The 14,969-nt window shown below is 41.8% G+C and overlaps 1 protein-coding gene across 3 annotated transcripts; it reads left to right on the top strand.

Moving 5' to 3' along the window:
* The first annotated feature begins 176 nt into the window (after positions 1-176).
* Positions 177-13,152, top strand: myhz1.1l (myosin, heavy polypeptide 1.1, like). Of its 3 annotated transcripts, none has more exons than XM_060910117.1 (39): positions 177-377; positions 482-625; positions 717-873; positions 959-986; positions 1,110-1,221; positions 1,997-2,089; positions 2,188-2,251; positions 2,473-2,571; positions 2,668-2,771; positions 2,861-2,999; positions 3,100-3,218; positions 3,303-3,452; positions 3,540-3,710; positions 3,811-4,117; positions 4,289-4,362; positions 4,444-4,531; positions 4,651-4,768; positions 4,923-5,046; positions 5,257-5,393; positions 5,491-5,746; positions 5,834-6,076; positions 6,154-6,330; positions 6,811-6,956; positions 7,048-7,138; positions 7,224-7,613; positions 7,733-7,859; positions 8,951-9,069; positions 9,179-9,375; positions 9,471-9,654; positions 9,745-9,910; positions 9,991-10,115; positions 10,200-10,508; positions 10,620-10,823; positions 10,919-11,044; positions 11,129-11,299; positions 11,384-11,488; positions 11,572-11,667; positions 11,753-11,884; positions 13,135-13,152. In XM_060910117.1, the coding sequence occupies exons 1-39, from the start codon at positions 177-179 to the stop codon at positions 13,150-13,152; spliced, it is 5,811 nt and encodes a 1,936-aa protein (XP_060766100.1). The 3 variants fall into 3 exon arrangements, with proteins under 3 accessions (XP_060766100.1, XP_060766099.1, XP_060766101.1); XM_060910116.1 differs by lacking the exon at positions 13,135-13,152 and adding an exon at positions 12,034-12,054; XM_060910118.1 differs by lacking the exon at positions 13,135-13,152 and adding an exon at positions 12,034-12,054 and having other exon boundaries at positions 294-381; positions 492-625; positions 3,811-4,108.
* The last annotated feature ends 1,817 nt before the right edge of the window (positions 13,153-14,969 follow it).

Below are 14,969 nucleotides of genomic sequence, written 5' to 3'. Positions count from 1 at the left end.
AATAAAAATATCAGTTCAGCTCATGATCCCTACATGAAATTTTGCGGCAGATATGAATATATGACATGAACAGGTTCAGTTTTCAACATGATTTATAAAACACAGACAACTACAAGGCTTCATGGAAGGAAAATAAGATATGTTTCTATTATTTGACTCCATAGTAACCTGCCACCATGGGAGATGGTGAGATGGAATGTTTCGGCCCGGCGTCCGTCTACCTCCGGAAGCCGGAAAAAGAGAGGATTGAGGCTCAGAACAGACCTTTTGATGCCAAAACAGCAGTTTTTGTGGTCGATACTGCTGAGATGTACGTTAAGGGTACACTGAAGAGTAAAGAGGGTGGCAAAGCCACTGTCGAAACTCTGGACAAGAAAGTAAGTGAAAAGATAATTGACACATCTACCAGTGTCAGAGTACGAGTAAATTTCCCTTCAGTACTAACTATTATAATGTATTTTTATCACTGTTATTTTTAAAGACTGTCACAGTGAAGGAAGATGATGTCCATCCCATGAATCCTCCCAAATTTGATAAAATTGAGGACATGGCCATGATGACCCACCTCAATGAACCTGCTGTGCTGTATAACCTCAAAGAGCGTTACGCAGCGTGGATGATCTACGTACGTCTAACAAAGAATTACTCAAATCTGAAAGAGAAAGAGAGATTGCAGTGACACAAACTAATGAAAATTTAATTTGACTCTTCTTCAGACCTACTCAGGGTTGTTCTGCGTCACTGTGAATCCCTACAAGTGGCTCCCAGTGTACGACGCTGTAGTTGTAGCTGGATACAGAGGCAAAAAGAGGATTGAAGCCCCACCTCACATCTTCTCCATCTCTGATAACGCCTATCAGTTCATGCTCACTGGTATGATTTTGCTCATACTTCTCAATAAATTTGACAGTTGTATGTATTATAAAAAAATGTATAATGTATTCTTTTACACCTTTAGATCGTGAGAACCAGTCAGTCCTAATTACGTAAGTAGAAACTTCTTCTTTTTAAACGATAATCCTATAATAATAACAACAAAGGTTCATCTCTCAATATACGCACTTGAATTGAACAGTAGTTCACACTGGGCTCTCCTGTTCTACCCCCAGTGGAGAATCTGGTGCAGGAAAGACTGTGAACACAAAACGTGTCATTCAGTACTTTGCCATGGTTGGCATGACTACGCAGAAGAAGGCGGAGCCTGTTCCTGGCAAAATGCAGGTAAGCGTATAGGGATGTAATGATTCACTCAATCAATGATTCGATTTGGTTTACGATACTGAGTTCATGATTAGATTTTTGCCACAATATTTTTGAAAATTTAAATGAAGAAATTTTTATTAACAGAAAAATGAAATGTTCATTTTCTGATCCTTTATCAACTTAAATGCTCTGTTGTTAAATGAAGCAAAAGAAAAAAAAACACTTTGCTTCACTTTCTTCAAAACCAACAGGCTTTATTTACACACATTTTAAAAATTCGGAGTAAAATGTAATAGCCTATTAATTAATATATTCTTTTATTAAAAATGAAAAAGTGAATAACATCTAGGCCATTTCTTCATAAACTGTGATGAACAATTACCTCTCCCTACATTTTTCTTCAACTTTCAGCAGTCTGTAAAAACAGAGCTCAGATTTCTTGTTAAACCTATTTGTACAATCACACAACAGCTCTTTCACATTTTAGATCTGTATTTGTCTATTTCTGTGACAATAGAGCGGTGTTAGGTTAAAGTCTCGTGCATTCCTACTATTTTACGTTATTGTACCCTCCACCATCTGAACGATGCAATCACCACGAAGAAAAAATAAGAGATTACACAGCCTGATAATAACGATTCACTGTTCAAAATTTAATCCAATCGAATTGTCATAAAATTGTCACTATTTATCATTGCAACGTACATGCCTATACGCAAATAATTATTACTACTATGTATAAAACAGAATCAGACCACAGACTCCTCACAAAAATACCTGCCATATTCACTAGGGTTCACTGGAAGACCAAATTGTTGCAGCTAACCCCCTGCTGGAAGCTTATGGTAACGCTAAGACCGTGAGAAATGACAACTCCTCTCGATTTGTAAGTTCAAACATACTGGACGTGTTAATCAAAGATTGTGGCATGCAGCTATGTGACCAAAATATCAATCAAACATGTGCCTTTCGTTTAATTGACAGGGTAAATTCATCAGAATTCACTTTGGCCAGACCGGCAAGCTGGCGTCAGCCGATATTGAAACATGTAAGTTTTAACAAATATTGATATTATTGAATGTCACTGAATATTCCTAAAAATATTTTAGATGTACAAAATGAGATGCTGGAAAATGATGAACTCAGAACACAAAGGTGCAAGCACACTGTGAAAAACTGTTGAAAGACATTTGATTAATGGTCACATTTAAGAATATTATAGAAAATAAACAAGAGACACTGCTAAACAAAATCAATTCTTGTCAAAAGACCTGCTGGAAAAGTCAAGAGTCACCTTCCAGCTGTCTGCTGAGAGGAGCTACCACATTTTCTACCAGCTCATGACTGGACACAAACCAGAGCTGCTTGGTAGGAAACCTCATGAGCTGTAATGTTGCCAAAATCCTGTTACATTAATTTAAAGAACACGTTTGTAGGAATGATATATCATTTGTCCTTATACAGAGGCGCTGCTCATCACCACCAACCCCTATGACTATCATATGATCAGCCAGGGAGAAATCACAGTCAAGAGCATCGATGATGTGGAGGAGTTCATTGCCACAGATGTAGGATGAAAATATTTCTGCTAATATCACAAAAGAAATGTGTGATAATTAAAAAAACATGAGATTAATCTCTTCTTTTCATCACACAGACAGCTATTGACATCCTTGGCTTCACTGCTGATGAGAAACATAACATCTACAAGTTGACCGGTGCTGTGATGCATCATGGAAACATGAAGTTCAAGCAGAAGCAGAGAGAGGAGCAGGCTGAGCCTGATGGCACTGAGGGTACAAATAAAATCACAAGATTTACTGATTCTGTCAATATATAAATGTCCTGTGTAGGTGGCATTCCTAATTATTAATAGACAATCTTTTTTCATTCCAGTTGCTGATAAAATCGCCTACCTTCTGGGCCTGAACTCAGCTGACATGCTGAAAGCTTTGTGCTACCCCAGAGTCAAAGTCGGAAATGAGTTTGTGACCAAAGGCCAGACTGTACCTCAGGTAATTTGTCATTATTTACTATCAGAAAGGAGAATGAAGGTTTGAGATATCCGCAAACTAAACTTCTCTGGGTAATGTTTTCAGGTGAACAATTCCACCATGGCCCTCTGTAAGTCCATCTATGAGAAGATGTTCTTATGGATGGTCATCCGTATCAATGAGATGCTGGACACAAAGCAACAAAGACAGTTCTTTATTGGTGTGCTGGACATCGCTGGATTTGAGATCTTTGATGTAAGGTTATGATTTTTTCCATGAAGAGTGTTCCACTGGTTTTCACAAGACTTTGGCAATGTCTAATATACTGATCTACTGTCACAGTTCAACAGCTTGGAGCAGCTCTGCATTAACTTCACAAACGAGAAACTGCAACAGTTTTTCAACCACCACATGTTCGTGCTGGAACAAGAGGAGTACAAGAAAGAAGGTATTGAGTGGGAGTTCATTGACTTTGGTATGGACTTGGCTGCCTGCATTGAGCTTATTGAGAAGGTAAGAGGTTTCAATACACACTACTATGGAGTACATAACTATCCAGTTGACTTCCTTCTCATTTGGCTACCATTTATATAAAAATAAATGTCACCAACAGCCAATGGGCATCTTCTCCATCCTTGAAGAGGAGTGCATGTTCCCCAAGGCAACAGACACATCTTTCAAAAACAAGCTTCACGACCAGCATCTTGGCAAATGCAATGCTTTCCAGAAGCCAAAGCCTGCTAAAGGCAAAGCTGAGGCCCACTTCTCCCTGGTGCACTACGCCGGCACTGTGGACTACAACATTAGCGGCTGGCTGGACAAGAACAAGGATCCACTGAACGACTCTGTTGTACAGCTGTACCAGAAGGCAGCAAACAAACTGTTGTGCCACCTGTATGCAGCACACGCCGGTGCTGATGGTAAGATTAATAGTTACAGCTTGATTTATTGCAATTAAAATAATATTCTGCTGATACAACAGCTACAGTACAACTGAGTAAAAAAATGCAACGTGATGGTTTCGGGTCTGAAAACATAACTAGAGGAAGCAAAAGAATAACACGAACAAATTTTAACTTTCTAATATGCAGCTGATGCTGGTGGCGGCGGAAAGAAAGGCAAGAAGAAGGGTGGTTCCTTCCAGACAGTGTCTGCTCTCTTTAGGGTACGTGCTTTGGCTTATTGGTTGTGATTACACAACACTTAAACTATGCAATAACTTACTTGCTATGTGCAACTTCTACAGGAGAACTTGGGCAAGCTGATGACCAACTTAAGGAGCACACATCCTCACTTTGTGCGCTGCTTGATTCCTAATGAGTCCAAGACTCCAGGTGGGTATACTTCTTATTTTCCTAAACTTACAATTAATAAATGCATAACCAAAAAAGTATCAATGCCTCTGACTGTAAAACTTGTGATTCATGTGATACCATTACACTGGACACCGTAGGTCTGATGGAGAACTTCCTGGTCATCCATCAGTTGAGGTGTAATGGTGTACTGGAGGGTATCAGAATCTGCAGAAAGGGATTCCCCAGCAGAATCCTCTATGGTGACTTCAAGCAGAGGTAATCTGAATCACAGTATTTATATCAAGGTGATTTACAGTAATGGGAAAATGCCTGATAATAACTTTTACCACACATAATACCAAAGGGTTGCTGACCAAGAAATGAAAACGCAGGTGCATTATGTATTCTGGAATACGTGTTTCACTTTCAGATACAAAGTCTTAAATGCCAGTGTCATCCCAGAAGGACAGTTCATTGACAACAAGAAAGCTGCAGAGAAACTCTTGGGCTCCATTGATGTGGATCATACCCAGTACAAGTTTGGACACACCAAGGTGTGCAGTTTTCTTACAGCAAAAATATTAATGCTGGTACTAAAAAGCCATATGTTCTAGAAAAATGAAACTCAAGAAAGCATCCACCATTTAAATTCTACAATACCCAATAGAAATTATACCACAGGATATTGTGTATTTCTGTTGCTGTATTTTTCTGGTACAGACTCACATCGTCATTCCCCCCCAAAAATCTTCTTGAACTTCCAGGTGTTCTTCAAAGCTGGTCTGCTGGGTACCCTAGAGGAGATGCGAGATGAGAAACTAGCAAATCTGGTAACCATGACTCAGGCTTTGTGCCGTGGCTACCTCATGAGGAGGGAGTTTGTGAAGATGATGGAGAGGAGGTATGTTTAGATGAACAAAGCATGAAACCCAAGTGCAAAACAAACAAAAATAAACAAAAGGTAGGCGCATACTGACCCTGTTCATCTAAAATTCCAGAGAATCAATTTATTCCATTCAATACAACATCCGCTCATTCATGAACGTGAAACACTGGCCATGGATGAAGCTGTACTTCAAGATCAAGCCTCTTCTCAAGAGTGCAGAGACTGAGAAGGAAATGGCTGCCATGAAGGAGAACTTTGAGAAAATGAAGGAGGACTTGGCAAAGGCGCTGGCCAAGAAGAAAGAGCTTGAGGAGAAGATGGTGTCTCTGCTACAGGAGAAAAATGACTTGCAACTCCAAGTAGCATCAGTAAGTCTGATTTTTTGGAGTCTAATTAGTATGACTCTGTAGAATAGGAAAAATAAAATCACGATAATAAGCCAAATGAATCAACAGGAAACAGAAGGCCTTGCTGATGCTGAGGAGAGGTGTGAGGGGCTCATCAAGAGCAAAATCCAGCTTGAAGCCAAACTAAAAGAAACAAATGAGAGACTGGAGGATGAGGAGGAAATCAATGCTGAGCTGACTGCCAAGAAGAGGAAACTGGAGGATGAGTGCTCTGAGCTAAAGAAGGACATTGATGACCTGGAGCTCACCTTGGCCAAAGTGGAAAAGGAGAAACATGCCACTGAGAACAAGGTTGATAAAGGGAACATAGTGTACTTTTATAATAAGAATATATACAGACAACTTACTATTGTAATGCTCATTCTCAGGTCAAGAACCTCACTGAGGAGATGGCTTCTCAGGATGAGAGCATTGCCAAGCTCACTAAGGAGAAGAAGGCGCTCCAAGAGGCACACCAACAGACTCTGGATGATCTCCAGGCAGAGGAAGACAAAGTCAACACTCTTACCAAATCAAAGACCAAACTTGAGCAACAAGTCGATGATGTAAGACTTTAATATTCTATTTTTAACAAAATATTTCATGAATGTGGGCGGCGCGGTGGTGTAGTGGTTAGTGCTGTCGCCTCACAGCAAGAAGGTCCTGGGTTCGAGCCCCGGGGCCGGCGAGGGCCTTTCTGTGTGGAGTTTGCATGTTCTCCCCGTGTCCGCGTGGGTTTCCTCCGGGTGCTCCGGTTTCCCCCACAGTCCAAAGACATGCAGGTTAGGTTAACTGGTGACTCTAAATTGAGCGTAGGTGTGAATGTGAGTGTGAATGGTTGTCTGTGTCTATGTGTCAGCCCTGTGATGACCTGGCGACTTGTCCAGGGTGTACCCCGCCTTTCGCCCGTAGTCAGCTGGGATAGGCTCCAGCTTGCCTGCGACCCTGTAGAAGGATAAAGCGGCTAGAGATAATGAGATGAATGAGAGATTTCATGAATGTATGATTGATTGTCAGTTGAAAATGTCACGGTCCCACGTACACAGCTTGAGGGGTCTCTGGAACAAGAGAAGAAACTCCGTATGGACCTTGAGAGAGCCAAGAGGAAGCTTGAAGGTGACTTGAAACTAGCCCAAGAGTCCATAATGGACCTGGAGAACGACAAGCAGCAGTCGGACGAGAAGATCAAGAAGTGAGTGGGTCTAAAAGGAATTATATGCACGAGAAACAAAAATATAAAAATATTTCCATCATACTTGTTTTTTCCTGTTTCAACAAAACAGGAAGGACTTTGAAATAAGTCAACTTCTGAGCAAGATTGAAGATGAACAGTCACTGGGTGCGCAACTTCAGAAGAAGATCAAAGAACTCCAGGTGATAATGAGATCTGATACATCCTGACAGTAAACTGTGCAAGCAAGGCCAGTCATTCAACGAAGGTTAACTTTTTTCATCTTAGGCTCGCATTGAGGAGCTGGAGGAAGAAATTGAGGCTGAGCGTGCAGCTCGCGCTAAAGTTGAGAAGCAGAGAGCTGATCTCTCCAGGGAACTTGAGGAGATCAGCGAGAGGCTCGAGGAAGCTGGAGGTGCCACTGCTGCTCAGATTGAGATGAACAAGAAGCGTGAGGCCGAGTTCCAGAAACTGCGTCGCGATCTGGAAGAGTCCACTCTGCAGCATGAAGCCACGGCTGCTGCTCTCCGCAAGAAACAAGCTGACAGTGTTGCTGAGCTTGGAGAGCAGATCGACAACCTTCAGCGTGTCAAACAGAAGCTGGAGAAGGAAAAGAGTGAATATAAGATGGAGATAGATGACCTCTCCAGTAACATGGAGGCTGTGGCAAAGTCAAAGGTAATTTTTATGAACTTCATTTGGTTATGACTAATGTATCCATTCATTACTAGTGTATCCATTCAACTGTTCATCCATAGTAAGCCAAATAAGAAAAAACCTGACCTGTACTGTCTTAGGCTAACCTAGAGAAGATGTGTCGCACTCTTGAGGACCAACTAAGTGAGCTCAAGACCAAGAATGATGAGAATGTTCGCCAACTAAATGACATTAACACCCAGAGAGCAAGACTTCAAACTGAAAGTGGTGAGTATTTCAACTTGGGTAAGATGGAAAAAAAAATTAAGCGTAACACGGGGCGGCACGGTGGTGCAGTGGTTAGCGATGTCGCCTCACAGCAAGAAGGTCCGGGTTCGAGCCCTGTGGCTGACGAGGGCCTTTCTGTGTCCGCGTGGGTTTCCTCCGGGTGCTCCGGTTTCCCCCACAGTCCAAAGACACGCAGGTTAGGTTAACTGGTGACTCTAAATTGACCGTAGGTGTGAATGTGAGTGTGAATGGTTGTCTGTGTCTATGTGTCAGCCCTGTGATGACCTGGAGACTTGTCCAGGGTGTAACTCGCCTTTCGCCCGTAGTCAGCTGGGATAGGCTCCAGCTTGCCTGCAACCCTGTAGAACAGGATAAAGCGGCTAGAGATAATGAGATGAGATGAGTGTAACACATAGCTAGTGGTCTTGGGCCGCTCTCGGGATGGATTTAAGGTGTTGGAAGAGAGAACACTCAAACCCACAGCCATTCTGGACAATAAACACCATCCCCTCCATGACCTACTGGTTAAACAGCGGAACTCCTTTAGTAAGAGACTCATTCAGCTCCGCTGTAGAAACAAGTGGTACAGGAGATCATTTGTACCAACAGCAATCCCAGTGTGCAACAACTCATCACTGTGCTGGGACACTGTTTTGCACTGAGCCAGTCTTAAGGTAAGCTCATTGGACAGTCGGTGAACTTTACCCACCATCCACTATTCATATTCATTGCCACTTCACTTCTATTTCTTTTCCCTTTTCTTTTGTTATCTCATTTCCACTCGATATAATACTGTATATCCCTGTCCATGTTATTGCTGTTTATAATGTTTAGACTGGTGACAATGTTTGCACTGTACTGCCATTTTAATTCCACTCAACAAACCTGTTTATATCTACAATGTTCACACTCCACTGCACTGCCACATCTCACTCTTACACTGCATTCTTTTTTAGATAGTTATTCATATTTTGCTTCATTTATACTGTTCAATTACTTTTAGTACACTTCTAACTCTCTGTGCTGTGGTAACAGGTAAATTTCCTTCTTGGATGAATCAGTCAAGCTAACTCCACTGTTGTTGGTGACAGGTGAACTGGGCCGGCAACTGGAAGAGAAGGATGCACTTGTTTCCCAGCTTACAAGAGGAAAACAAGCTTACACTCAGCAGATTGAAGAACTTAAGAGAGTCATTGAGGAGGAAGTGAAGGTAAATAATGAAACTAATTCAATGAATTTGTCGTATAAATTAATGTACAAGCAGCAGTGTGCTTAAGAGTGACTGAACTGACAAACTGAAAATAAAACTTCACCTTTAGGCCAAGAATGCCCTGGCCCACGCTGTCCAATCAGCCCGTCATGACTGTGATCTGCTCAGAGAGCAGTTTGAGGAAGAGCAGGAGGCCAAGGCCGAGCTTCAGCGTGGAATGTCCAAGGCCAACAGTGAGGTGGCTCAGTGGAGAACCAAATATGAGACCGATGCCATTCAGCGTACCGAGGAGCTTGAGGAGGCCAAGTAAATTCATACCACAATGACAAACAGCTGTGTCTAAAAAAATAATACACATCAAAGCCAAATTTACAACAGACCACTGATTTACCTTCCTGTAGGAAAAAGCTTGCTCAGCGTCTACAAGAGGCAGAGGAATCCATTGAAGCTGTGAACTCCAAGTGTGCTTCTCTGGAGAAGACCAAGCAGAGACTGCAGGGTGAAGTGGAGGACCTCATGATCGATGTTGAGAGAGCCAATGCCCTGGCTGCCAATCTTGACAAGAAGCAGAGGAACTTTGACAAGGTGGATATCTCTTACTTGACCAAAAGCACACAAGTTATTAAACTGGTACAAGCACAAAGTTCACGTGATCCCATTTAACACGGCATTTAGGTCTTGGCAGAATGGAAGCAGAAGTACGAGGAAGGCCAGGCTGAACTGGAGGGAGCTCAGAAAGAGGCTCGCTCTCTCAGCACTGAACTCTTTAAAATGAAGAACTCATATGAGGAAGCTCTTGACCATTTGGAGACTCTGAAAAGGGAGAACAAGAATCTCCAGCGTATGTTAAACAGGACTTCATATGTAAAATAATAGTACCCTTAAAATGAAAACAGACAATAAATTCTCTCTCTTCTGCAGAGGAGATCTCTGACTTGACTGAACAGATTGGCGAGACTGGAAAGACCATCCATGAGCTGGAGAAGGCAAAGAAGACAGTGGAAACCGAGAAATCAGAAATCCAGACTGCTCTTGAGGAAGCTGAGGTAAGTATGCATAACTGCTTCTCGCATAAATAAAGTAGCAATGGATCTGCATTATTGTATTCACCGTTCAACGCATTTCTTCAGGGTACACTTGAACATGAAGAGTCCAAAATCCTTCGTGTCCAGCTTGAGCTCAACCAGGTTAAGAGTGAGATTGACAGAAAACTGGCTGAGAAGGATGAGGAGATGGAGCAGATCAAGAGAAACAGTCAGAGGGTGATCGAGTCCATGCAGAGCACTCTAGACTCTGAGGTTAGAAGCAGGAATGATGCTTTGAGGGTCAAGAAGAAGATGGAGGGAGATCTCAATGAGATGGAGATTCAGCTGAGCCATGCCAACCGCCAGGCTGCTGAGGCGCAGAAACAGCTCAGGAATGTCCAAGGACAGCTCAAGGTCTGCCTTAAGTTTCATTTATTTATTTATTTATTTATTTTTACCTCATAACAAAATTGTATAATTATTTAATATGATAGTTCTTGTCAGTGATATCCACTTTCATATCAGGATGCCCAACTGCACCTTGATGAGGCTGTCAGAGGACAGGAAGACATGAAGGAGCAGGTGGCCATGGTGGAGCGCAGGAATAACCTGATGCTGGCAGAGATTGAGGAACTGAGAGTTGCACTGGAGCAGACAGAGAGAGGCCGCAAAGTGGCTGAACAGGAGCTGGTTGATGCCAGTGAGCGTGTGGCACTGCTGCACTCTCAGGTATGATCTACTAGCTGTTCTGACATTGCTATTTGCTTTTTCTTTGATATTTTGTGACAAATCACCTCATGTCATCTTGTAACCCTTTCTGAAAGAATACCAGCCTGCTCAACACCAAGAAGAAGCTCGAGGCTGATCTGGTGCAGGTCCAAGGTGAGGTGGATGACACCATCCAGGAGGCCAGAAATGCTGAAGAAAAGGCCAAGAAGGCCATCACAGATGTGAGTGTTTAACTTGGTAGAAATGGTAACACTGTGATTTACAGTTCATCTGAAAATTTAATTCCTGACATGGTCGTACACTAGGCGGCCATGATGGCAGAGGAGCTGAAGAAAGAGCAGGACACCAGTGCTCACCTGGAGAGGATGAAGAAAAACCTTGAGGTTACAGTCAAAGATCTGCAGCACCGTCTAGATGAGGCTGAGAGTCTCGCCATGAAGGGTGGAAAAAAGCAGCTCCAGAAACTGGAATCTAGAGTATGTTTGCAAGCTTTAAAAATGCAATACAACTAACAAATAATTTTATTACAAGATTTTCTTCAAATTAAATATCTGTTCTAGGTGCGTGAACTGGAGAGCGAGGTTGAAGCTGAGCAGAGACGGGGCGCTGAAGCCGTTAAAGGAGTCCGTAAATATGAGAGAAGAGTGAAGGAGCTCACCTACCAGGTACAAAATATACTTGGCAATAGGCTGCACATATGAAGAACAATTAAAACAGACAAAATCTAATTAATCACCAATTTTTACAGACTGAGGAGGATAAGAAGAATGTGAATAGACTGCAAGATCTGGTCGACAAACTGCAGCTGAAAGTGAAGGCCTACAAGAGGCAGTCTGAGGAGGCTGTAAGTATTCCACTATGCACTGATATACATTCTGATATTTGCTTACATCAGCAACACAAAATTCGATGATGGTTGTTGATCACAGGAGGAGCAGGCCAACACTCACCTGTCCAGGTACAGGAAAGTGCAGCATGAGCTGGAGGAAGCTCAGGAGCGTGCTGACATCGCTGAGTCCCAGGTCAACAAGCTGAGAGCCAAGAGCAGAGATGCTGGAAAGGTATTCCATTTCATTCATTCAAATAAAATTTTCAAATACTACCATTATGCATTCTTAAATACATCACTAGAAGAATACGACATATTTAAGAAACATATACTGATTATTACTTTTTAAGGTAAATTTAACTCATGTTTACTTATTTTTAGGGCAAGGATTCAGCTGAATAAAAGGTGAAGAGAAGAATAATCATATTAAATGCAGTTGTTTTTTTCTGCCTTTGCTTGAGCGATAGGTTCAATAAACTCTGTGCCCTTGATGTACTTCAGTGTCAGCTGTTTTATTCATCTCTTTCAGTGCAGCAAACTGTTGAAAACAGAGCTCTGCAAAAAATCTTGTAACACAAAATTCCACAAATAAAAATAAACTTTGTCATGTGTCTTTTTGTGGACGTTCTGGGAAAGTTTCGTAAGTACAGAGCAGGGGTAGACCCTTCTTTCAAAAATCTTAGGTTTCACACCAGCCTGAGGGAGGTAAATAGTTTCTCTGAGCTTAGCAACTTAAGAATGTCTAACGAAAACAGAAATAACAAAGTTTCATAAGAATAAAAAAACATGTCATTTGTAAAGTGCATTCAAACAAGTCTTCAAACCTTCACTTTACATTCCCTTTATGGCAGAGGTCTTTATCGTTGTGTGCCTAGGCAAACACCAGTCCTCACTAAAAGGCACTTGACCAGTTGCTTCAAACTGTCAAAAAGCACCATAAGGAACCTCAGGAAACAAGGAACTAAAATCAATGAAATAATGACATTAAGAATGAAATCTTTGGCCTTAATGCAATCCCATCCCAACAATGAAACATGATGGGGAAAGCATCATGCCGGGAGGGAATTTACAGATCAAAGTACTGATGCATCTTCATGGAAAAACCTGTTCAAAGGTGCCCAGGACCACAGAGTGGGGTGAAGCATCACTTTCCAATACAATGACACAAATCATGCAGTCAAGACAGAGTAAGAGTGGCTTCGAGACTGTGTGCAGAGAATAGACATCTGTGAACGTCCTTGGGTGGCCGAGACAGAGCATGGACTGGAAACCAATTAAACACTACTGGAGAGAATTAAACAGTGATACAGTGATGCAGTTCATCCACCCTGACAGGCCTAATTCCAGGCATGGAGCAGACTACCCAAAAAGACTCTGCAAAAAGCAATGAGCAAAGTAACAAAATGAAGAAAAAGGAATGATACTCTCTCTCTCTCTCTCATATATATATAAACTGTCATCTAAAAGCAGCTTTTGTATAAGCGATCTGAAAATGAATAAAAACTCTTTTTATATCACCTTGAAAAGATGTCTAAATAACAAAGCTTCCTGAATCTAGGCAGCAATCTCAAGCCATTAGAACGTTGCTCTTTGAGTTTCTATATCTGTATTTATTCCTCCAAGGACATAACATTCTTGATATTGAGTTTCAATTTGATTCCAGTGTAACTTAACAGCTTTGCCAATTGTATCTGCCAGAGACATTATTTTTCAATTTAGAAGGAGATTACAGTTATATTATGGTATTATATTATTGAATCTATATTATTATATTATTGAATCTGAGCCTATATTTTGACACATTAATTTGATCCGATGCGAGCAAAGAGTAGAGCCAAAAGAATAAACATGTCAAAGAACTTTTGTAAAAAGTCAGAAATATGACCAGATATAATTACAATACAACAATCAAACTGGAAATATTCAACATAAGTACAGTGGTGGGGCGGCACGGTGGTGTAGCGGTTAGCGCTGTCGCCTCACAGCAAGAAGGTCCTGGGTTTGAGCCCCGGGGCCGGCGAGGGCCTTTCTGTGTGGAGTTTGCATGTTCTCCCCGTGTCCGCGTGGGTTTCCTCCGGGTGCTCCGGTTTCCCCCACAGTCCAAAGACATGCAGGTTAGGTTAACTGGTGACTCTAAATTGAGCGTAGGTGTGAATGTGAGTGTGAATGGTTGTCTGTGTCTATGTGTCAGCCCTGTGATGACCTGGCGACTTGTCCAGGGTGTACCCCGCCTTTCACCCGTAGTCAGCTGGGATAGGCTCCAGCTTGCCTGCGACCCTGTAGAAGGATAAAGCAGCTAGAGATAATGAGAGATGAGAAGTACAGTGGTGCTTGAAAGTTTGTAAACCCTTTAGAATTTTCTATATTTCTGCATAAATATGACCTAAAACATCATCAGATTTTCACACAAGTCCTAAAAGTAGATAAAGAGAACCCAGTTAAACAAATGAGACAAAAATATTATACTTGTTCATTTATGGTATTTATTGAGGAAAATGATCCAATATTACATATCTGTGAGTGGCAAAAGTATGTGAATTTGAAGGTAGTGAATTTGAATTAGAGTCAGGTGTTTTCAATCACTGGATAACAATCAGGTGTGAGTGGGCACCCGGTTTTATTTAAAGAACAGGGATCTATCAAAGTTTGATCTTCACAACGCATGTTTGTGGAAGTGTATCATGGCATGAACAAAGGAGATTTCTGAGGACCTTAGAAAAAGCGTTGTTGATGCTCATCAGGCTGGAAAAGGTTACAAAACCATCTCTAAAGAGTTTGGACTCCACCAATCCACAGTCAGACAGATTGTGTACAAATGGAGGAAATCCAAGACCATTGTTACCCTCCCCAGGAGTGGTCGACCAACAAAGATCACTCCAAGAGCAAGGCATGTAATAGTCCGCGAGGTCACAAAGGACCCCAGGGTAACTTCTAAGCAACTGAAGGCCTCTCTCACATTGGCTAATGTTAATGTTCATGAGTCCACCATCAGGAAAACACTGAACAACAATGGTGTGCATGGCAGGGTTGCAAAGAGAAAGCCACTGCTCTCCAAAAAGAACATTGCTGCTTGTCTGCAGTTTGCTAAAGATCACATAGACAAGCCAGAAGGTTATTGGAAAAATGTTTTGTGGATGGATGAGACCAAAATAGAACTTTTTGGTGTAAATGAGAAGCGTTATGTTTGGAGAAAGGAAAACACTGCATTCCAGCATAAGAACCTTATCCCATCTGGGAAACATGGTGGTGGTAGTATCATGGTTTGGACCCGTTTTGCTGCATCTGGGCCAGGACAGTTTGCCATCATTGTTGAAACA

Source organism: Neoarius graeffei, chromosome 26, assembly GCF_027579695.1.
Source record: "Neoarius graeffei isolate fNeoGra1 chromosome 26, fNeoGra1.pri, whole genome shotgun sequence".
NCBI lineage: Eukaryota > Metazoa > Chordata > Actinopteri > Siluriformes > Ariidae > Neoarius > Neoarius graeffei.
The sequence above is the reverse complement of the archived record's forward strand: the minus strand, read 5'-3'. Positions and strand labels throughout refer to the sequence as shown.